Source organism: Mus musculus, chromosome X (genome assembly GCF_000001635.26).
Source record: "Mus musculus strain C57BL/6J chromosome X, GRCm38.p6 C57BL/6J".
NCBI classification, from domain to species: domain Eukaryota; kingdom Metazoa; phylum Chordata; class Mammalia; order Rodentia; family Muridae; genus Mus; species Mus musculus.
Window position 1 is genome coordinate 120,396,650 of NC_000086.7, and position 26,229 is coordinate 120,422,878.

General features: G+C 32.7%; 1 protein-coding gene across 13 annotated transcripts in view; it reads left to right on the forward strand.

Moving 5' to 3' along the window:
• The window catches only part of Pcdh11x (protocadherin 11 X-linked), a 620,385-nt gene that overhangs the window by 106,412 nt on the left and 487,744 nt on the right, over window positions 1-26,229 (forward strand). For 12 of the 13 annotated variants that reach the window (XR_387045.4, XR_387044.3, XR_001782746.2 and 9 more), the window contains one exon: window positions 2,753-5,248. Coding sequence is in view for 8 of the 13 variants with exons in the window: in XM_006528388.3 (XP_006528451.1) it covers window positions 2,753-5,248 (2,496 nt within the window). In the remaining 5 variants the exon portion in view is untranslated. Of the gene's footprint in view, window positions 1-2,752; window positions 5,249-11,737; window positions 18,300-26,229 lie in introns of those variants that run through there. The other variant, XM_006528392.4, reaches the window with a different exon arrangement.

Consider the following 26,229-nt stretch of genomic DNA (forward strand, 5'->3'; position numbering starts at 1 on the left):
AATTTTTAAACTTGCCACAACTTTTCCTCAATTTACAAAATAGAAAGAAAAAAAAATTAGGTTGAGAATCCAACCTAATCTATTATTGGATCTATTTTAAGTACTTTCTGGCACTGTATGGGTACTATATGTGTTTTCTGAGCAATTGTACCAGATTTATGAAAGTGCAGTGTTATATATTACATTCCAATACACAATGAAGTGGTGTTATGCACATGCATGTAAAAATTTTAGCGTTTACCACAGTAGGCACTTTTAAAAGCAAAAATATGCCTTTTTCGCTTAAAGATCAACTTTTGGTTCTTCTCAGTCAAGTTTTTCATCTTATTTATTTTGTAGGAATTTTGTTTATCTGGCTTGGATTTGCAACTCCAAGTACGTTTTTGAATATAAAAAGAAACATTAATTATGGATTAAAAATTCTATAGTATAAAATGAGATATTTTTAAGTTCATAAAATAAATTTCCTTAACATTAATTAGAACTAACAATTTTATATAGTTTAAACCAATGGTATCAAAATCTAAAAAGTCATATTGATGATTTTTTTTAATGTCGTTTTCTCTAAGGTTCACATTTTCATTGCATACATTAACAGAAAAATAGAAACTATTTCATTGAATTATTCTTTATATAATTTAAATGATATTAAGTACAAAAATAGATAAGTATACACATAATAAATGTTCCTGAGTTTATATAGATGAGAAAATTTCTTGGAAATTAGAAAATAATTAAGGGCTGGTAACTCTCCGCCTGTCTTTGCAAATAGTGTCTATCTTTTGAATTTATACTTTTATTCATGAAAACAACTGTTAATGCAGTTATGTATGTTGCATGTTATATCTTCTTCACACATGTACATATAAACAATGACTGTTTTTACTTTTATCCTCTGTTCACAGGCATTAATATACTAAGGTTTAAATAATTTAACTAGAGATCCACTCACAGGACACTTAAACATGGAAGGTGGCAAGTTATACTTATATGTTTAAATATTTAGGGGAAGAACATTATGTTTACAGCAGATTTTTTTTTTCTGGCGCGGCAGTTAAGAGTACTTAATTGGAGAGCTCAAATTTAGTTCTCAACAACCATGTCTGATAATTCAACTTCAGATGTATCTGAACATTCTGGCCTCCAGGAGTGCAAACTAATACACTGATGCACATACACAAAATCAACAATACAAGCGACCTAAAAAGAAATATTACATTTCTAAACTTCATGTTTGATATGATGGTACCAATATAAATATGTTGTTTGTAAAATACTCCCCAGCAAATATAAATTGAATGAAGCTGATGAAAAACCAAATATTACATACATAAATAATAACTTATTTGGAGATTTTTTCATATATTAATGAATTAAAATTTAAATATAAATAATTCACTATCATATTGAATATTTCACTCATTGAAAAAAAACAGAACAATGGATATAATATCCATCAGTTGATATTTTATAATCCCCACGGATGTTAGAAATATTTGCCTTAAAATAAACAAGACAGTAACTATATTCTTTTAAATTTTAATCTCACATATTTTTTATTAAAATGGACACAATTTTGATTTTAGATAGACTAAAACAAAATTATATATGCAGAATATATATATATACATATATATGTATATATATATGTATATATATGCTTAACAATTTAAATTATCATGGCTTGATCAATATATACTATAGTCTTAAATTATAGAATTGTATTTGAAATGTATTAACTTTGTAATGTTTATTTATTCTTTTAAAGCAATATTCTATATTAGTTTCTTCTTATATAACTCTCCTTAAATAATGTTACATTGTAACATTGCTTTATATATTATATTCAGAATTCAGTAAGGCTTTTATTCTGATGATATTAGTTCCATTTTAATTACTGTGAAAGTCATTGGTATTTTTCACCTCATACATTATTATTGTATTATTAAAATATTCTTACTTACCAAACAATATATTATTCATACTCAAAGTTTTCTTAAACCTTTAGATAGTCACAATTGTATGTAGTACTTACAAAAGTAGAATTGAGAATCACTAAATTTATAAATTACAATTTTGAAGCATTGAAAATTTAAACCTCCCTAAAATTATATTTGAGTATGATCACCAATTAATTATTAATTACCATGATTATCTATCTTTATTTTTGAATGAAATAAGTATTATAAGAATTAATATATCACATTTTATAAAACATTTTTCATAAAGTATGCTGTATAAAAATAAATTTCAGCTTGCTAATTTTAAAAAATTCCTTTCCTATGCAAAGATAAATCAGTGAATAAACTGTAAATGGGTTGCTTATATTTTAATTTTAAAATGTTGCATGAATTGTCTTATTTAGATGTGAGAGTTTTAAAAAAGAATAACCAGTAATCACTTCAGTATCATGTAAAATTTAACATCAATCTTTGGAAAATTCGATATATTTCTTTTGGACACAATAATAATTTATGTAATAAAACACATTTACTACCACAATATGCTATGAATTAAATGCATTAAAAATTAATAACTTACATATGATCACAATATTCACTGTAGGCCAAGCTGAAATTCAGAGCTGAAGTCTTCTGGTACCTGTTGCTTAGACTTTCCTTCTGTATTGTGGACTCTAGGAATTCGAAATTATCCTCATTACAATATTTATCATAAATTTAGTTATAATTTACAGTAAAAATGGTATTGTACATTAATATACTTAAATTCGGTATCATTTCATTTCTTCCAGAGTCAAAATATTTTCGGACTTGATGTCATTGAAACACCAGAAGGAGACAAGATGCCCCAACTGATTGTTCAAAAGGAGTTAGATAGAGAAGAGAAGGATACCTATGTGATGAAAGTAAAAGTTGAAGATGGTGGCTTTCCTCAAAGATCCAGTACAGCTATTTTGCAAGTAAGTGTTGCTGATACAAACGACAATCACCCAATCTTCATAGAAAAGGAAATTGAAGTCAGTATACCAGAAAATGCTCCTATAGGTTCTTCAGTGACACAGCTCCATGCCACAGATGCAGATATAGGTGAGAATGCCAGAATTCACTTTTATTTCAGCAACCTAGTCTCCAACATCGCTAAGAGACTGTTTCATCTAAACACCACTACTGGACTTATCACTGTCAAAGAACCACTGGATAGGGAAGAATCACCAAGTCACAAGTTATTGGTTTTGGCAACTGATGGTGGATCAACACCAGCAAGAGCAACGGTGCTGGTAAATGTCACAGATATCAATGATAATGTCCCATCAATTGACATAAGATACATTGTCAATCCAACCAATGGCACTGTGCTTCTTTCAGAGAATGCTCCACTTAACACTAAAATTGCTCTCATAACTGTGATGGATAAGGATTCTGAACATAATGGTAGGGTGACATGCTTCACAGATCATGAAGTTCCTTTCAGATTGCGACCAGTATTCAGTAATCAGTTTCTCTTGGAGACTGCTGCATTTCTTGACTTTGAGTCCACAAGAGAATATGCCATAAAATTACTAGCCGCTGATGCTGGCAAACCTCCTTTGAATCAGTCATCCATGCTCCTGATCAAAGTAAAAGATGAAAATGACAATGCTCCAGTTTTCACCCAGTCTTTCATAAGCCTTTCTGTTCCTGAGAATAACTCTCCTGGTGCACAGTTGACAAAAATCAGTGCAACAGATGCAGACAGTGGACAGAATGCTGAAATAAGCTACATGCTAGGTTTTGATGCACCACCTGAATTCAATCTGGATCAACGTACTGGCATCCTGACTGCAGTGAAGAAACTAGATAGGGAAAAACAGGAAAAGTATTACTTTACAGTTTTGGCACAGGACAATGGAATTCCACCCTTAATGTCCAATGCCACTGTATTTGTGACTGTTCTTGACCAGAATGATAATAGCCCAATTTTCACTCATAATGAATATAACTTCTATGTTCCTGAAAGCCTTCCAAAACATGGCACAGTAGGGCTAATAACTGTGACTGATCCTGATTACGGAGAGAATTCTGCAGTTACCCTCTCCATCTTAGATGTGAATGATCAATTCACTATTGATCCACAGTCTGGTGTCATCAGGCCAAATATTTCATTTGACAGAGAAAGACAAGAATCCTATACTTTCTATGTAAAAGCTGAGGATGGTGGTAGGGTATCACGTTCTTCAACTGCTAGAGTAACCATAAATGTGGTTGATGTCAATGATAACAAACCAATTTTTATTGACCCTCCTTCCAATTACTCCTTTGAATGGGTTCTACCATCCACAAACCCTGGCACAGTTGTCTTCAAGGTTGTTGCAATTGACGATGATATTGGCATGAATGCAGAGGTTCTTTACAGCATTGTTGGAGGAAATACAAAAGGACTGTTTATGATTGAACAAACATCAGGTAACATCACATTGAAGGAGAAGTGCATGGTTTCAGATCTTGGTTTACACCGAGTCATAGTCAAAGCTAATGATTTAGGACAACCTGATTCTCTCTTCAATGTTGTAAATGTCAATTTCTTTATAAATGAGTCCGTGCCCAATGCCACACTGATTTATGAACTGGTGCGCAGAAGCATTGATGCACCTGCCAATCAAAATACTGAAACAACCAGTGCATCCTCACCAACCACTGACTATGTCAAGATCATGGTTGCCATTGTGGCTGGCACCATAACTGTTGTCCTAGTTATTTTCATCACTGCTGTAGTAAGATGCCGCCAACCACCACATCTTAAGGCTTCTCAGAAAAACAAACAGAATTCTGAGTGGGTTACTCCAAACCCAGAAAACAGGCAGATGATTATGATGAAGAAGAAGAAGAAAAAGAAGAAGAAGCATCCCCCCAAGAACTTGCTGCTTAATTTTGTCACTATTGAAGAAGCAAAGCCAGATGACGGTGAAAATGAGAGAAACAGTGTCACACTAGATCTTCCAATTGAGCTGGAAGAGCAAACCATGGGCAAATACAACTGGGGCACTACACCTACTACTTTCAAACCTGATAGCCCTGATTTGGCTCGACACTACAAATCGGCCTCTCCTCAGCCTGCATTCCAGATCCAGCCTGAAACGCCCCTGAACTCAAAGCACCACATCATTCAGGAACTGCCTCTTGATAATACCTTCGTTGGCTGTGATTCCATCTCCAAGTGCTCCTCCAGCAGTTCTGATCCCTACAGTGTTTCTGAGTGTAGCTATCCAGTGACAACTTTCAAGGCCCCTGTGTCTGTGCATATCAGACCGGTAGGTAATCCTAGTTTCTAAGTCATCCTTTTAACTTATTACTCTCATTCTTTTCATCTGATATAGAATTGCAATGAACATTGATTTCTAAGATGGAACAAAACAATCATATTGCATATAATATTCAAATAGGAATGTGAAATCATTTAAATTTGGTAGACAGTACAACATGACTGCTAAGTTAGGAAAATTTGATTATTATAAGGGTAATTTTGTCTATAGGTGGCAGTGTGATGCTTTTTGCTCAAGTGCATCATGGAAATATTACTTAATAAAGATTATATCACTACCCAATTTACCACAATATTCATGAGATTCAGAAAAGCCTGGGCAACTTGCCTCATAGGAAAACATTTTCTAATGTGATAAGTAGCTATCAAACCAAATGGTCCTGTGAATCCTTGCTTGATTGGGGCAAATCTGCAAAGAACTGAGGTATTTAAATGATGCTCACATATCCAGTACTCTTTCCTATGACATCATTCCACATACTCTCAACAATGAAGATTTTCAATGTCATATTAGGAAGTCAAAATATTTTGACTTAAGGCAAAACATTAAAACAGTTTAAGAATGTGAAGGGTTGCTCATTCTCATCTTCTAGCCAAATAAAGAAATGGATAAACATCTTCATTTTAGGGTTACCAGTTAAATATTTGTATTTTCAAGGTCCTTCAGGAACCATTCTCAAATCATAAAGACTTTTAGAAAATGGAGCATGTTTGTGTTTCCTAATGAGCATGAAATAAAATTAGAGCATAGTAAGAACTAAGAAATCTGTATAAAAGAATCTCAAACTCAATACATTTCAGAAAACAAGAGTTTACACAGTGCTCTTCAATTAGTATTCCATGAAGAAATAAAGTACAAATTTATCCAGAAATTCATAACTATATTAAATGAATTAAGTTTGTTATTTCCTTAATAAAGTTAAGTAATGGAATTTATCTACTTTTTATCTCAATGTCCTGTTGCCTGTTGATTTTATTATTTCAAGTGGATAACAGTGAATTAGAAAATCCATTTGTCATGAATTAACTTGATTTATTAACTTATTCAGGCTTAATATACTAGTTATAAAGTGAAATTTAGATAATTTCCTTTTCATTGAAAGCTATAGATACTAAAAGAACCCTATCAGGTTCAAGAAAACTGCAAATAATTGACCATAATTTGAAGAACAGTTTGAAATCTAATGATAATTTGAGGCTATAACATACACAAATTAAAAGTAATGATATTAATACATTTCTTTTAATCACACATTGAAGGTAAGGTTTAAGTCAACAGTAGGTCCATTTTTTATTGAATTATGCTGCAAAGAAAACTAAAACCCTAGTTGCTGTCTAGGATTCCAGTTATGCTTTTGAAGAAAGTTAGAGGGGTTTCTACAGTTTAGATTAGTTATGATACTCTGCATTATCAATGACAAATATAATAAATGTCTATCATCTCCAAAGACCATGTTTTTTGCTTATATTCAACCATTCAAGTGGACACTCTTATTTCCTCATTCTTACCACCATTATTCTGTTTATTAGGAATATTTCTTTCCTTTTTTTTTTCATTGTTTTCTGTATTTTGGTTTATCAAGACAGGGTATATCTCTGTAGTCATGAGTGTCCTGCTACTCATTTTGTAGACCAGGCTGGCTTCAACTCCAGAGATTCACCTGCCTCTGTGCCACATGTGCTAGGATTAAAGCTATGTACCACCATTGTCCAGCAGAAATAAGAATGCTTATTATCAGTAACACTTTAAGAGTACTGCTTTTTGTACTTTCTCACTTGTTTTAAAAATGCATACTGAGTTTTTGTGTATTACATATGCAATTCATATCTTTCAATGGATTGGCTTAAGAAATTAGTAAAGCATATTTTGTTCATAACTATTTGTACAAACATAGAAATACTTTTGCATATAGGAACCTTAAGTATTTAAGGTAAGTATGTAAGTGCTAAAAGGGAAAATGATGTACTTTGTAGATATTCTTATCTTTTAGTTTTGACATGCTTTTAGTTTATTCTTATCTTTTAAAAGTTCTAAAATTCAATAAAAATAAAAATGCTTTTCCATGATGACATTTTACAAAGCACATCTAAGATATGCATGCCCTAATCATAAGATAGATGGCTTAGTGAGTTACACAAAAACCAAAAAGTATCAGTGAAATGAATTATTGCTTATCATTAGTATCTTACTGAAGAGTCTATCTTAGATTCAAATGATTTTTGAGATTCTTTTCACATCTTAAAAAAACAAATAATTTAAAATATTAAGAGTTACTTATTAAATACCTTCTTCATCTGACTGAGTTAGAACATTAAACTTCTCTGAATATTTATAGTTTGTTACACATCTACAATGTATTTACGCTTTTAGTATACATTTAAATTTATAATTAATGCCAATAAATGTGCCTTATATTCACTGGAACTGAAGAAGGCTAAAAAGATAAGTTTGTATAGAAAAGATAGGTCAGGTAACCATTTAAATACAGTGTCTTCATTGTTAGATGAAATAAAATTGGCAAATTGTGAGTGTGTCTAGCAGTAAAAATTAAAAATAAAATGTTTCTTGAACAAAATTTTGCAACAGATTAAAATATTTCTGTTAACAGAAGCCTGAAATATTCTAAAATATTTTCTGTATCGTGAGTATAATATTTCTACAAGGGGACTCAGACAGATATTTACACTAGCTCATTAATCATCTACTTAGAAATATGCATGTAGCTAAAAAGGATATCTACAAGAAAATTTACATTTTAAAAACAAAAGTGTATGAATTTCTTAACTTTATTCTGACTCTGCTGTTAGGAGAAATGTGGAAGATTGGTTATATATCATTAACCTATTATATAGAATCTTCTATATCTGAAAAAAAATATGTGGCTCCATCTTGTCATCAATTCACATGTTTTTTTATGCGAGACGTTTTTGCATACACTGTAGAAAAAAGATAAAGTTTGAAATTTAAGAGGAAAACGTTTTATCTATTATTTTGTATGAACAGCATTAACTATATCAGATTGTATTTTTTAAATGATCATAGGACATTTTAAGAATTAACAGTTTTTTTTAGAATCATCTTTTTTGTTTATTCTTTAATCATTTTATACAGTCCAGTCTTTATCCCCCTCCTGGTCTGCCTTCTGACTGTTCCACATCAAATACATCCTCCCCACTTCTCCAAGAGGATGTCTCTGTACCCCTCCCTGCCCCCCGCCTACTTCTACCCCACCAGGCAATCCCATTCCCTGGGGCCTCAAGTCTCTCAAGGGTTAGGCGAATCTTCTCTTACTGAGGCCAGACCAGGCAGTCCTCTGCTGTATATATGTATATCAGCTGGTTATGCTGCCTAGCTGGTGACTAAGTGTCTGAGAGATCTTGGTGGTTCAGGTTAATTGAGACTGGGGTCCTCCTACAGGTTTGCCCTTTTACTCAGCTTCTTCCAGCTTTTCCCTAATTCGACAACAGGGGTCCCTGATTTCAATCTATTGGTTGGGTGTAAGTATCTGCATCTGACTCTTTCAGCTGCTTGTTGGGCCTTTCAGAGGTCAGTCATGATTGGTCCCTGTTTGTAAGCACACCGTACCATCAGTAACAGTGTCAGGTCTTGGATTAGTTTCCCAAATTGGGCCTGTCACTGGACCTCCTTTCCTTCAGTCTCTTGTCCATTTTTGTCTCTGCAGTTCTTTAGAAAAGAACAATTCTGGGTCTGATTTTTTAACAGTGGGATGGCAACCCCATCCTTCCACTTGATGCCCCGTCTTTCTTATTGGAGGTGGGCCCTACAAGTCCCCTCTCCCTATTGTAGGTCATTTCATCTACGGTCCCTCCCTTTGAGCCCTGAGAGTCTCTCACCTACTAGGTCTCTGGTACGTTCTATAGGGTCCACCCAACCTCCTACCTCCCTAGGTTGCTTGTTTCCTTTCTTCCTGCTGACGCTCAGGGCTTCAGCTCTGCCCCCCACACACACCTGCTCTTGTTCCCATTGTCCTGTTTCTCACCCAGGTCCCTCTCTTCCTCTGTCCACGTCATTGTTTTCTTCTCCCTACCAAGTGGGATTAAGGCATCCTCAATTGGGCCCTTTGGCTTGTTAATCTTGATTTCTGTGCATTTTATCCTGGGTATTCTCTATTTTTTTGGCTAATATCCACGTATTATTAAATACATACCATGCATGTCCTTTTGGGTCTGAGTTACCTCACTTAGGATGATATTTTCTAGTCCCATCCATTTGCCTGCAAAATTCATGATACCCTCATTCTTAATAGCTGAGTAGCATTCCACTGTGTAAATGAACCACAATTTCTGTATTCTTCCATTGTGAGACATCTGGGTTGTTTCACACTTCTGGCTATCACAAATAAGGCCTCTATGAACATAGTAGAATATGTGCCCCTGTTGCATGGTGGGACATCTTTTGGGTATATGCCAAAGAGCAATATAGCTGGGTCTTCAGGTAGATCTATTTCCAAGTTTCTGAAGAACTTCTATATTGATTTCCAGAGTAGTCTTACCAGTTTGCAATCCCACCAGCAGTGGAGAAGTGTTCTTTCTTTACATCCTTTCCACCATGGTCTTTTACCTGAGTTTTTTATCTTAACCATTCTGATTGGTGTAAGGCAGAATCACAGGGTCATTTGGATTTGCATTTCCATTACTATTAAGGAATTTGAACATTTCAAGTGCTTCTCAGCCATTCGAAATTCCTCTGATGTAAATTCTGTTTAGACGTATTCCCCAATTTTTGATTGGGTTGTTTAGATATTTTGGATGTTAGCTTCTTGAGTTCTCTATATGTTTTAGATATTACCCCTCTATCTGATGTATGGTTAGTAAATATTTTTTCCAATCTGTAGATTACCAATTTATCCTTTTTGACTACATCCTTTGCCTTACAGAAGCTTTCCAGTTCATGAGGTCCCATTCATCAATTCTTGATCTTAAAGCATGAGTCATTGGATTTCTGTTTAGGAAATGTCCTCCTGTGCCAATGAGTTCAAGGCTCTTCCCCACTTTTCTTCTATTAGATTCAGTGTATTTAGTATCAGCTTTCTTAATTTTAATATAAAGAGAAACATTTGAAAAAACACAGTCTTGATTAACAAAGCGCTCCTTTTCAAATTCTATAGGTCATGAATGAACAATTAAGAGGGGAATCAGAGTAAAAGTACTGTTTGTTGTTGTTGCTGTTGTTGTTGTTGTTTTTAAGGGCCTTCTATATACCATTCATTTTCTTTGTTCTTGCCTTTCTATTCTTTTCTTTTCTCTCCATCCCCTAACCCCCCCTCTCTCCTTCCTTCCCTCTATCTTTTTTTTGTTCTCTCCTCCTATCTTTCTTGTTTCCCCTTCCTTCTTTCCTTCTTTCCTTCTTTCCTTCTTTCCTTCCTCCCTCCCTCCCTCCCTCCCTCACTCCCTTCCTTCCTTCCTTCCTTTCTTCCTTCCTTCCTTCTTCTCTTTTTTTCTGTTTTTTTTTTTTTTTTGATGGGAGGGGGTAGGGTCTATTTATACACTGGCTGTCCTGGAACTCATTGTGTATTATGTGCTGGCTTCGAACTCTCAGACAACTACCAACTTAGGCCTATCAAATGATGACACTAAAGGCTTATGTTACTAACACTAAAACCATCTAACTATAAACTGCCTTAAGCATAATGTTTTGCAATAATTCATTTCTACTACAACCCTCAACCACAGTTCCATGAAACTTCTGTGATTTGAGTTGAAGCAATATCAACCATTTCCAGATAAATTAAAATGTGTAGTGAGTAGAATGCTAGCTGGCACAGTGTGCAAAATGTCTATGGAACAAATAAAGTTACACAAGTTCAGAGGTCAGAACACACACATATATAAATTTATGTATACCTAAACATATAAATATACATATATATATATATAATATACACATATTACATCTACAAATACATATAATGTACACATACACACACACACACACACACACACACTCACACACACACACAAACACACACAAACACACACTCATCTATTATGACACTCCAGAATTTGGAGAATGTGTTGGAAAAGGAGGAAATTCCTGAAGCTCTTTGACCAGTTTGTCTAAACAAATTTATGAGCTTCATGTTCAGTGGCTAATTATCTTTCACAAAATAAGAGAATAGTAGAGGAGGGACACCTGATGTTAACATCTGGTTTCCACATGAGCACCTACAAAGAATCATATGTAGCAGCAAAGTCAAGCATACATGCCAGCATGTATGTGATACAGAAGACTAGAATGTTTTGACAGTTACCATTCATGAACAAAAAACATTATATATATAAGACATTAGGCTAAGTAAACCTGAGATAAGATTCCTAATCACTGTTTTGAATTTAGTAACTGATTTTGTTCATCAGTATTTTAGCATGTCAATTATAGCCAAATAACATGTTTGAAAATGACAGTCCTATAACACAACCATCTGATTTTGATAATATGTTATTTTTCTTGCCCTAGACTGAACCCAGGACATCAACCATTGAAATCTGCAGTGAGATATAACTTTTTAGGAATAACATAATTCCATTGCTTTCCCATAGTATTTCAGTGACTTGTGATTATAAAATTTGGCCAAGAACATTAATTTTGAAATTTGTTTTCCTTTACAACTTGAAGCAAAGTGAAACCAGTCTTAAAAATGAAGTCCCCTAATCAAAAATAAAGGCATCTATCATAGTGGTGGGGGTTCTATCTGCCCCCCTTTGTCAAACTTCTACTACAGAAATTTAATTATCCCTTTACTAAAAAGAAATTGTGGAAATTTTTTTCTTGTCCTTCAAACTGATATATTTGTGCTAACATCAGGGAGCCTGTCCTTTGTATAATATAAAGGAACATGAAGAAATGGGATTTGTTTTAAGGTGTTATAATACATAAATGAGAAAGATAAAAGGCTAGAAAAGAAGGATGTCTGCTGATAGTACTTTTGTCAAGCACCATGGCACTTAAGGTCTACATTAATTAGAGAAGATGGTTGTAAGTCCTTTCCTGGTCCAATTTGAAGGTGAATAACTTCCATCAGCAGTTATTAAAATATATTCTTTGTAAAGAAAAAATAAGATGTCCCCCATAACCATGAGCCTTCATTAACTATAAATTGACAGCTAAAATTTTAACATTAAATTTTCTGGATGAAGAAATGAATTGCTCTAGTGAATTCTTTCATATTGTCTTAATTTTCTTTCTCTTAATGTTAAAAACTGTGATTTAATACACTGCTGTCTTTGTGTACATATTAATGGTTCATATGTAATTTATGATACATGGAATTACTCATTCTGTCTTTTCACTGAAGAATTTAAACATCATCGTTGGGAGTTTGTAAGTGAAGGTGAACTATCCATGTAAGCTATCCTCTGAAAGGTATCTGGGATAAGAAAAAAATTGAGGCAAACTAAATCAAAACAATAACAAAAATTTAAAAAATCTATAGATCATCATATTGAAAACATGCATTAACATTGTTTTTGAGTATAAAATTACATAAATTTCTTCCTTTTAAATTTTTTATGATGTAAAATAGTAAAATATCATACATTTTATGTTAATTGTAATCATATTTTCCAGTAATTTAATTACTGAAATATATTTATAAAAACATGATTCATTATGTAACCATTCAAAATAAAGAAAATTCTATGTAGATGGCACAATCCTTTATACTTTCTATTTTGGTGTTTATTTTACTAGGAAAAACAATTCAGTCAATACAAGAATAGAAACAAAGATTTAGATAGAACATGTCAAAATCAATGTATCTGAATTTTACAACTCTATAGGAAAATTTTGAGAGGCTAGAATAAATTTTGCATGGGTTTATTTTGTCTTCAAGTAAATTATTCCATACATACCATTTTTCTGAGTAAATTTCCGTTTTAAAATTTAGCCTCTTTTAGAGTTCTTTTGATTAGATACTTTTTATAGAGATGATTGGATATGTTAAATGTTGTATATGCCATCTTATTTGAGAAATAATGACAGGACTTGTCTTTATTATATGTTCTTTAAGGTTCTTATACTTTACTAATACTACTAATAGCATTAAAACAAAAACACAAAACCTCCTCTTTATCTTGGTACGAGGCTCGAGTATAAGGGACTCTATAGCAGTGATATATGTCTTTAAATTTTTCTTTCAAATTCCAAATTGTATGTTTAACTGGAAAGACATACTATGTAAATATTATTCTTACATATGTATACTAAAATTAGTGTGTAATTTGAAGTGTTCTTTGATGTGGTGATAGTTAGAGGAGGTTAATGTTTTTCTATGTAGGATTTCAAGTTAATATTGTCTCAGATATTTAATATATAGGTAGTAGTTTAAGTTTTGATGATGGTAAATTTCTTGAACATACATACTATCTGGCTATTTAAAAATTACATAGTTGATTATAATGATTGGAAGCCTAATGATTTGATTAGTAATTAAAATGTCATGTGCATTATAATATATTATGTATACTTACAAACTTGTTGAAAATATATGAAAGGAAGGTTTATCTTGCACATGACATTTACATATAACTGCTTTATATAAGATCTACCTGTTTCTTCTTGATTAATGATCTTTTCAATTCAAATTATTCCATGCAATGTAAATGTGTAGTCAACCTAATATATTCTTAAGTCAATGTTCCACAGATACTAAGATATAATGTATGGAGGCATTTCTAAATCTGCAGTCTCAATTTAATTTTAATTTAAATAAGGTCTATGAAAGTGAATCAAGTGATCAAATGTCCAAAAATATACTACTGTAGCTTCATAAGGGTTTTGTATGAAATTACTATATAAATGCATTTTAAGTGTTTATGTTATAATGGACAGTATTTTACTTTTTGTTTTCTACAGTTTGAGAACAAAGGGGGAAATACGATATTTTTATTGTATTGTGTTAATTTTATTATGATTTAAATAAGCACATTTCTTAATCATGATCTTCTACAAAAGGAGGTAAAACTATAATAAGATAGCCAAGAGTCTCTTTAAAAGTTTTATTAATGGCTTTGAGTGTTGTCCTTGCACAAGATCATACTAGAAGCTTTAATTTTATAGCCATGACACTTCAAACATTGCTTCTTTGTCAAAACAATTTCTAAATGGATCTAATTCTAGCTATTTGTGCTAATTTTTTTTATTTCTGTAACCCAATGATGAATAAAATTTACCAGTGTTTTAAAGTACCATACATGAAAATACTTTGTACTGTTGACCATAAACTATCCTTCAGTTATCAGTTCTTTATGCTTCAGGGAATTTTCATATTTCAGAAAAAAATGCAAAGCCCTGATAGTAATTCTCCAGAAAAGCTGCAGAGGGCAAAAATATGTGCGACATTGCTTTCTTAACAATTTGATTTGGTGTTACTTTTAAGTTAGCTGCCATTATTAATAGATCTTTTCTTTACAAGGTCTAAGATCATTTTGAACTCCTTTATTTTAATGCTATTGGTTTATTTTCAGTTATATAATTTTAATGGTGTTTGTGTTCTCATTGTAATTATTAGAACAGGAATGATAGAAAGGAATTAGCAACATGTGTTTCTCATAAAAGAGTTTTTTGAAATTAGTATCTAAAACCTAAGTAGATTAGTTGATGAGTTGAAATACAACATGTTTTCTACACTGTAAACACATCAAGGTCTATTTTGATTGAAATGCAAATTTCATAAATCAAAAGTGAAATTGTAAAATATGTTTATATTTAAAAGCAATGTATTCCAGCAATTATATTACAGAAGATATCTTTTTGCTCCATATTTTCTTTCTTTCTTTCTTTTTGTTTTTGTTTTTGTTTTTTTTTTTTTTCTTTTTTGGCTTTTTTGAGACAGGGTTTCTCTGTGTAGCCCTGGTTGTCCTGGGACTCACTTTGTAGACCAGGCTGACCTCGAACTCAGAAATGCACCTGCCTCTGACTCTCAAATTGAAATATTTAACTTACAAAACAATATCAATTTCCTTTATGTATATGTTTTCTATTTTTCCGTATTGACTACCTTAGCCACATTGAAAATAAAAGTGGACCCACTTAAAGGAAACTTTTAAAAGTATAATTTAGATTCATTTAACCATGCTTTTGAACAATTACTAATATTTTATTCTCAAGACATAAGTACTCCTGCCTCATTTTCTGTTTAGATATTCCCATTCATTTCCATTGTACATTTCAACTCAATTCAAAATAGCACTGGATATTCACAATCAAGTCACATTTTCTGAACACTTCTTATAGATTTTCCTGGAGAATAGACCTGTCATTGTGGATTTTACCAAGATGAATTTTATAATAAATACTGTTTTGGTTTAAAATATATTCAAAGGTGCTTTAATGACAAAATTTTATAAAATTAATATTTTTAAAAGAATTATGCAACTTTTCATGAATTATAGGCATCTGCACATGAAATCTGTGATTCAATATGGTATTTATAATTAGCAGTGAGCTTTTAGGTGCAATTGTATCCATATGCTTTTATTTTTATTTTTCATGTATTACACATTTGTTTTAGAATATGTAGAAATAATTAAATTAGAAATGTAATTATTTGTCTTTATTTCATATTATAGCAGGATGTTCATTATGGCTTACTCAATAGTTTAAATCAACTGTTCAGTGAGTTTGAGAAGCAGTCATTTAACAGGTATAAAATCATTGTCGGTGCAAAAAATTGTACAGAAAAAATTAACATGGCTTCTATGTAAGGATAACACAGAATCAATTAGTTTATTATGACCTATGTATAGATTGGTTTTGTACATAATAAAGATTTTATTTATTATACATAGTATTCATTTTATAAATGTGTGATTAAACTGAACAGATGATAGTGTAGTATACTATCATGATATTTCCCTCTTCCATGAAGCTAATTTTCCTTAACTAGAAATACCAAGTCTTGAAAAAATATTTCTCAGTTATAAAGAAATCCATATATATTTCTTGACAACATTCTCCTAGCAGGCAAAGACAAATTATTTATTTCTAATAGGTCTCAAAATAATTATTTGTGCTTTTCATGTTCTAGATAATCTTGACACTACTTTAGTTTTTCATTTGTAAATGTATCAATGTTTATGAAGATACAAACATTAACTGTTTCCATTTAACTAGGATACTTTGTCACATAAAACAATTACATTCAATTGGTTTTTATTAATGAAAATAATTTGCCAATGTATTGCCAAAATATTTGCACTGTTCCAACTTATTATAGAAAGGTATAATATTCACTAATTTATTATAAAATGTTATTCTTCTATAAAAACGATGTACTTTTAAGAATAACAGGCTTTCCCCTTTAAAACCTAATCTTATGTCTAGTAAACAAATATGTATTCTGATTTTCAAGAGTGGAAACACACACACACACACACTTATACACACACACACACACACACACACACACACACAAAACATAAAAACAACAACAACAAAAAAAAACCAGAGTATAATGGAACTACCATAAACAAATTGTAGGTTCCTAAATTTCATTAATATATTTTTATCTGACCACTCAGATATTCAACAGTATGTGTTAGATAATATCATTTGTGATGTTCAGATTGAATAATTACATTTGTCATAAAATTTGGTTTGTCAAGAGAAAGTATTGAATGCCAAATTGGTGAAAAAGCTATATGTACATGCTATCCAAACAAAACAAAAGACAAAATATAATTTTCAGTAGACATGGAGAGATTATTCCAAACTCACAAAATTCTTTAACTTCATAAACACATAAAATGTATATACAGGAACACAGAATGAAATTTCATATGATACATGATTTCACATATTTGATGATTGAGGCTTCTTGTGTTGGAAAACTGAAAGCTATCCTTCAACTTCATGTTTAGTTATTGAGATTTTGTTTAATTTTGATAATTAAGTAGTATTACTGTACTATGATTAATCTGTCTTAGTGTATGTATAACTTCATATCTATATATGGGTGTTTTATGTTCCAAGTTTTTAGAAGGAAAACATGACATGATTTAAAATTTAAGATGATGTATATACTCTCAGAATATTAGAGTCTTTCTAGATTGTTAATGCCACAGTCCTAAAATATGATCATATTCTTTCATTCATAGCTTCCCATTTATTATCATATGCTTAGTAAAACTACTCTTTTATTCAATAGTTTCTGATTGTGTGCTAATGCTTGTTTTTCCTTTCTTCCATGTTATTGAATTTAAAGTACATGTATTGCTTCTCCTGTGAAGTATCCCTCCTTTCTTAAATATTAGATATCTGATAATATTACAGTTGTATGACTAAAGTTACTTTGACACCAAAAATTTTAGCTTCCACTTCTCTTGTTATAACAAAGCTAGGTTTACATTTAATAATATGTAACTTCAGTTCAACTAGTATGATTACAATCCAAGTGAATTTCCTTTAACACTATTAACCTACTCATATTATACCCAGTTTTAATGCAATGAAAACAAGAGTATAGTAACTCTGTGTAGAATATTATCAATTTCATGTGTCTCTAGTATTCTCGGTTTAATTCTTACTTTGTTCAAGAGATTGTAAATGGATTTTTCATCATCATATGCATTCATTTCTATATACATATACACATGTTCATTTTTAAAAACATTTTAGCATGAAATATGAATTCCCATATCATAGGAATATTTATGAGGATATAACTAGTTTTCTCACTGTACAATATGAATATGTATATGTATATTTAATCATCATTTGTTTCTTTTTCATAGAGTAAGTAATAAAAATGGCCCTAGAGGTGAAAATTTATGTTACAAATCTAAAAATTTAAAATAACATGAAGATTTCCAAGTTTTAGTTTGTATGTGTAATTGGGCTTTTAAGAAGAATAAACAGATTTTGTATGACTATATTGAATAAGTACAATAGATGTCTTTTTACCTGTTATACTTTTAGATCCTAATACACCACTGTATTTAATGCAACTTCAGAGTCTTACCTGTCTGTAATCTGTTCTAAATGAAATATTTTTTAATAAATTTTTTCTGTATTCCAATAACTCATCTTCTGATATTTTGAAGTACCTGTTGCAAGAAGCTAATCACTTTAATAATGTCATAGCAAATTCTAAAATACTTTTAGCATAATAACTCTTAAAATGGAGGTTCTATTGTGGCTGCTACTATTGTTAACTACCCATTGCTGTACCCTAAGTTGATCTAGCAGAAAGTGTGTTTAAAAAAAATGTAAGACAAGGAAATCATGTTTTGTTTCCATTAAAGCAAATGCCAGAATAGAGTAGGGTTTAAAAAGAATTACAAAATCCAAAGTCAGGTTTTACTACAATAATTTTGTATATGTGTGTATGCACATAGAGAACTGCTTTTCAGTGTTATACATGAACAGGCACTTGACAATCCCAGTTTAAGAAGAAGCCTTATAGAAAGCAATACTTCTCAGAAACATAAAAATATAGGTCTTATTTCTAATATCCATCTATATGTGTCTCTTAAGTCACTTTCTTTTTCTTATTTTCTCCATAAGTTATTCATTATAAAAATAAGTTTATATCACTTGCTACTTTTCATTTATCCAATCAATTTTTACAGTGTAACTTGAATATGTTCTCTGTATTATAAATCCAAACTCTATGATGGAAAATTTTATCTTTTTTTTTACATGCAGAAAAATACTAACTATTGTGTTTTTCAAGAAATCTTGTAATCTTAACAATGTCTACATATGTGTCCTATTTCCAACCACCCAATGTATCAGTTATTTTTGACTCTATTATTTTATTTCCCTAACCATTCAATTAACCTTGAGTATCTTATAAATCTGGACAATTTTCCAGAGCTACTTTGAAAACTCTTTTAGTTTACAACAGTTCTGCTGAGCAACTATACTAACTTTATATGGTCACTGAAGCTAATGTAGAAATTTGTGGATTAAGAAATATACATATACACATATATAAACTTAAATGCAGGTAAGAGAACTTAAATTTACTTCTCATTTAAAAAGCAAAAGCAAGTAGAGAATTATTATATTCTGGGAATATAATTTGATTGGATTTAGAGAGTTATTTTTCTTGAATAATTTTCAGAATGCTTTCTAGCCTCCTGGTTATTTTATATTGACCAAAATAGATGTCAAATTACATGCCAGTTAAACATAATGCTTATGAAATATGCAGTTACATCTGTGATCAGATTTGATTTATAACATGGAATGAAACATTACTATCTTTATAGAAGTATAGTTCACTGTGTAAAATGATTATATCAGGGCATGGATTAAAAATAAAAATAGTGTTTCATTAAGTAACTCTTTTATTTTATTTATTTATGTATATGTATATGTATATGTATATGTATATGTATATGTATATGTATATGTATATGTATATGTATATGTATATGTATATGTATATATTCATTCACTCCAGATTTTATTCCCCTTCCCGGTCCACCCTTTGACTGTTCCACATCCCATATTTCCTCCCGACCCCTGTCTCCACAAGGATGTCCCTGCCACCCACTTCCCACCCCACCAGATTTCTAAACTCCCTGGGTTCCTCCAGTCTCTTGAGGTTTAGGTGCATCTTCTCTGACTGAACCCAGAGCTGGTAGTTCTCTGGTATATATGTGTTGGTGGCCTCATAGCAGCCTGGTTGGTGGTGCAGTGTCTGAAGATCTAGGTAGTCCAGATAAATTGAGACGCTGGTTCTGCTACAGGGTTACCCTCCTCAACTTCTTTCAGCTTTCCACTGATTCATCGACAGGGGTCAGCAGCTTCTGTCCGTTGGTTGGTTGGGTGCAAGTATCTGCATCTTATTCTTGTAGCTGCTTGTTGGGTCTTTCAGAGGGCAGTCATAATAGATCCATTTTTGTGAGTGCTCCATAGCCTCAGTAATAGTGTCAGGCCTTGGGTATCCCCTTGAGCTGGATCCCATTTTGGGCCTGTTACCTGACCTTATTTTCCTCAGACTCCTCTCCATTTCCACCCCTGCAGTTCTTTCAAACAGGAACAATTATGGGTCAGAGCTTTGACTGTGGGAAGGCAACCTCCTCCCTCCTTCCCTCCCCCCTTGTGATTGCTTTCTTCTCCCTCCCAAGTGGAACTGAGGCATCCTCCCTTGGGCCCTTCAGTTTGTTGAACTTTTTGAGTTCTGTAGAGTGTATCTTGGGTATTCTCTACTTTTTAAATTTATTTATTTTTTTATTTATTTATTTATTTATTGATTTTTAGGCTAACATCCACTTATTAGTGAGTACATACCATACATGTCCTTTTGTGTGTGTGTTACCTCAATTAGGATGATATTTTCTAGTTCCACCCATTTGCCTGCAAAACTCAAGATGTCCTTGTTCTTAATAGCGGAGTAGTATTCCATTGTGTAACCTTTTTTATGAAAAGTAGTGTACTTGATACCTTACATATGTTACTTTATTATCTCAGAGTCACTGTACAGTTAGTAAGTGTTGGAATAAGGGCCTTGGTCAAAATCAAATTGACTCTTTTTCTCCCTTCATCAGCTGTGCCTGACAAATTTCTTGATTTGAAGTCCAAAAGCTTTCTCCATCTTTTACTCTTTTTCATTTTTAGTTTCTTTTTATAAGTCATCAGCCATTTCAAGCAGACTTTCTTGCTCTTCCTTGGCCCTTCTCCCACTTAGACTCTTCCACTAAAGTATAGGTTAGTGGTATTGGCAGGATTTGTAGCAGAAGTTTATGAAATAAGCAAGTACTATGCTCATTCTGGAACTTAGTTTATTATCTATTGTGTGACATGAGACACAGTTAATAAATATCAGTCTACTTATTAATTACCCAATCATCAAGAATAGTCACTTCTAATTTAGACAATCCAGGGATGTAATTTTTTAATATGATAATCAGTGAAATTGTTTTATTGATTTTTCACATGAATACTATATTGAGAAACTTGTCAACTATTCATTGTCCCTTTGCAATGTTTAAAGTATGATTATATTTTGAATGCCATGAATTTGACAAGAGGTAATGTAAAATAATTTCCCATAGCAGTTTGTAAAAGAAATAGTTATTTTATTCAATATAGCTGAGACATACTTGTACTAATAAGAAATGTAAATCAAAGAAGTCACCAAACTTATATAGAGTGTTAGGTCCTAAATTCATGTAGAACTAGTAAGTTTTGATTACACAACACAAATTGAAGAACCATTTGTTTTCAGAATTATGCTGATTCAAACATTCAAATCACATGCACTAACTGAAACATTAATGTTAATAATTTCCAAGATAAACTTCAATTTTATATTTTATAATATAATTGGTTCCCAAACTTAAAACTTCAGCATGCTTGTAAGGAGAATTATTAATGACCTAAATAGACCATTTATGTAACATATACCAGGTTCCTCTATTGCACTAGATTATAAAGAAAAAGAAATAATACAATCAGAAAGAAATTATGTATGTTTAAAGGAATGGTGCAAGGTACTCTGGGAAGAAGAGTGTGATGAACTAGAAATGTTGTTATCTTTTCTAGTAGACATTGATTTTGGATTAGCTTATCTATGTAGTATAGCTGTTGTTAATTTGAGAGGCCACTCAGAAATTTTATAATTCTACTCCTTTGTGTTTAATTACAGAAGGCTAACTATTGAGAACATTCAATGGACAGATAACTGAAATGACAACCCTATAGGTGGAACAACAATATGAACTAACCAGTACCACCAGAGCTCGTGTCTCTAGCTGCATATATAGCAGAAGATGGCCTAGTCAGCCATCATTGGGAAGAGAGGCCCCTTGGTCTTGCAAACTTTATATGCCTCAGTACAGGGGAAGGCCTGGGCCAAGAAGTGGGAGTGGGGGGGAGGGGAGTGGGAGGAAGGGTCTGGGGGACTTTTGGGATAGCATTTGAAATGTAACTGATGAAAATACCTAATTTTTAAAAAAACTGAAAAAAAAAACAAATACAAAAACAAAAAAGAAAGAATTGTTAAATATACAAGGGCTAGAAATGTAGCTTAGGTTTATAGTACTTGCCTAGTAGATGCAAGTATCTAGGTTACATACCTAACATAATATTATAAAAAATAAATAAAAGACAGTGATGGAATTAAGACAATGTTTAAAATTAATATGCATCTTTTATATTTTAAGCAGGTGTTTTCTGAGGACAATTTTGTGTATTTTAAATTTGCATATTATGCATAATTGCAAGATACTTAATATACTGGAGTATAAATATTCTGTTAGCTTCTTCTACTAAGATCAAGCAATTTAAAAAGTGGTTGCAGAACACAAAACAAATTGCTGTGTTTTAAATTGTATAACCCCCCCACAATAAATAGAATAGGCTTGTGGAAAAAAATTCCATTTTATGTTGAAAAAGAAAAATCACTATGAGTTGAATTAACTGGGAAAGACATAGACAATATTAAACATAATATGGTGAAATAGAAAATAAGTTTGACAGGGGGGAGATAAGTAAACAAACCACATTTTGTTTGTCCTGACATCTTTGAGATCAATTTAAATATCTTAAGGCCATATTACTAAAAATTTTGTAAAATAAAATTATAGGGTATAGAAAATTTTATTTACATTTGGAACATCTTACTTATATCTATTCAGGTGTTTTCACCACACATATCCCTCACATTATCCATTAAGTCCAATTGGAATTGTTTCATTCTGTACCTCTAGACCTTAGCAGGAAATTTTACTCACTGTTTTTGAAGTTTTACTATTTTGGGTCTTGCTATGAGGTTTTGGGTTTTTTTTTGTTGTTGTTGTTCATTTGTTTGTTAGTTGTTTTTTTTTTTTTAATTTCTTTTTTAAATTTCCTCTGCTTACTTTTTCACCAAATTACCTTATTTTCTTCTCTCTTTTTCATAAATGATTTATATCTTGATGAATCATTATCTTCACAGATAGTCCTGACAGTTCTTCAATATTGACAAAAGTAGCAATCTTTTTTTTTTTTAAGCCTAGATTTTGTTACAACATAATATGCTTAACGCCATGCTTTAAAACTGGGGTGTTTGTACAAATTCTAATGAATATCTAAATCAGTGTCATGGGGTTTAAATTTTCACTGAGACAGAATATCCATCTGAATGTAGTGAGGTTAATGTGTGGAAGTAACAACTCAGTAAAGTTCTTCCAGTTTAAGTATGAATATCTTACTTTGAATACTGACTACCACATTAAATGAGGAAGATATAAAGGGAAAGATAAGAAAAGAATAGAAAAAAAAAATAGATCAAGGTGGCAATGTACATAATCCCAATGCTAGAGATGGAGAGACAGGAAGTTCATTGAGGCTTGAGACTAGCTCGTAATGCCAATCAGTGAACTTCAGAAACAGTCTTACAGAAAAAATAACATGGACAGTCAATTGTATAAGACATTCCATTCTCCACACTGATGACACACGTGCATCCAAACAGATGGACACACACACACACAGGCTACTCAGACTAGAGAAGCAGTTCAGTGCCTTGGTCAACCATGATCAAGGAAGGTTCCTTCAGTAACAAATCAAAACAAATACAAAGACTGACAGTCAAACATTATGCAGAGAGTTGTGGCTGCCAGTGGCCACAGGTTACTGGGTTCCTGAAAGGAAAGCTAGGGGTGGATGGAAAGGATGGTGAGAGAAATAAGGAGCTAAGACAAAGTTCTCTGATCAAGGCTCAATCTTTAATTGTAGGGTCTTGAATTTAAAGTGGGGAGACCCATCCCCCACTTTGTCAGGATCTCCATTGCTTTGTCAGGATCTCCTCAGGAAAGCAAGCTCAGGCTGTTCACCAGGTGGTAGCTTCTTGCAAGAAGCTGCAGATGTGGCACACAATAGACCTTACCTAGGTCAGAAGACTCCACCCTAGTTGGGTTAGCCTACTGTGGCAGAAACAAGGTCTGATTCAGCCTGCTCAAGGCTGGGGGGGGGGGGGGGGGCACAATTCCTCCCTTTTTATTTATTAAAAATTAGCTGGACTGGGGCATAAAATTTACTCATGTTCCATGGTCCTGCCTGGTGGCTGGTGGCTGCACCTGGCTTTGGTCTTAATGTCTATACTCCTTTTGATCCAACCCAGAGAACACATGCAGCTTATTTGTGTTTATTTCTACAAACACAACATTTTAGTGTTTATTATGAGCAAACATGGCCATTTAGCACATGCCTCTGTCTTAGGTTGATAAGAGTCATAGAATCAGGCTGGAGAGATGGCTCAGCAGTTAAGAACATTGACTGCTCTTCCATAGGTCCTGAGTTGAATTCCCAGCAACCACATGGTGGCTCACCACCATCTGTAATGAGACCTGATGCCCTCTTCTGGCATGTCTGAAGACAACTACAGTGTACTTATATATAATAAATGAATAAATCTTAAAGAGAGAGAGAGAGAGAAAGAGAAAGAGAAAGAGAAAGAGAAAGAGAAAGAGAAAGAGAAAGAGAAAGAGAAAGAGAAAGAGAAAGAGAAAGAGAAAGAAAAAGAAAAAGAAAAAGAGAAAGAGAGTCATAGAATCATCAGTGGCCCATCTTTGGATGCCGACCCTCATAACACACTGATTTCCCATTCAGACCAAAGCCACAATATGCACTCAATCCATTTCTTCATAGCAATGAATAACTGCCATTTGAGCTTTGCAGAAGGCAAGCCTGTGTGGTTGTAACTGATCTGCTTGAAGTACAAAATCAAAAGTTAAAGGCAACAGGATTTAGGTTTTCTGTGGGGATGTCCCAGGCACTCAATTCAGTTGCAAATTAGCAAAAATCAGACCCAAGATCTGGCCTCCCTGGGGGGGGGGGGGAGGTGGGTTTGAGAATTAACAGAAAAACTGTTACTTCTCAGGAAATAGTGGAGGTTATGCTCTAAGTTAACTCATCTGGCTAATAAAGATTTTTAGCCATCATCATAATTTGAATCGTATTTACTAGAAGACTCAGGATCTGTGTCTACTTGAAAAACCAATCTTTCAGGCAGCCATAGCGCTCCATCTTCTTTTTGTGAAAAAATGTAAACAGAATCTCTTCCCCACTTAAAAAGGGATCTGGACCATTCCACATATTAGTTAGGGGGGTCCTGTCATTTAACCATGGCTTATGAACTGAAAGTGACTGGATGCCCATGGAGATCCACTGCACTGACCTTTAGCATCAGTTTGCAAAATATTTAAAACAAATAAGACAAAAGCAAGATGTGCTTTTGATGACCTTGAGGGGTATATTTGTCCCTTTTATTGTTTTTAAAGGCAATTTTTCAGAGTGCGATGTGCACATTCAACAATTCCTTGTCCCATTGGGTTATAAGGAATTCCAGTTTTATGTTCAATACCAAATTCCTTACAAAATAATATAAAATTGTTACCAGTATAAGCTGATCAATTATCTGCCTTAAAGGCTTGTAAATAATGATCAATTTCTAGAGGCTTCTCCCATATGTAGACAAGCAAAAAGGAATTCTTAACAAGTGTCAATACAAACATGTATATATTTCAATTTTCCAAATTCTGCATAATGTGTTGCATCCATTTGCCAAATATGATTGGGCATAAGGCCTCATGGATTAACACTTAAATGTGGAACAGGAGGTAATATAAGGCAGTTAAGGTATTGTTTTAAAATCATTCTTGCTTTTTCCTTAGTGATCTCATGTTTGGCTAAAAAATGAAATTTTAGGTATGGCTAGAAAACTTAGGTATGGCTTGGAAATGGAATTTATTATGATCATGTGTAGCCAATGCCACAGGATATGAAACTAAGGCCTCTCCTATTAGACCTCTGTCAATGCAATCATTGACTGCAGCTAAGGTCCAGGAAGACCAGAATGAGATCTTTAATGTCCAAGAGCAGTCCTTTAAAGGGACAGTATAATCTATTCAATTGAGTTGTATATGCATAAATAATTGCAAAATTTGAGAATTAGCAATATCTAAAAAAGGTACAATCAAGCAATTCTGAGCCCCCCCCCACACACACACACACAT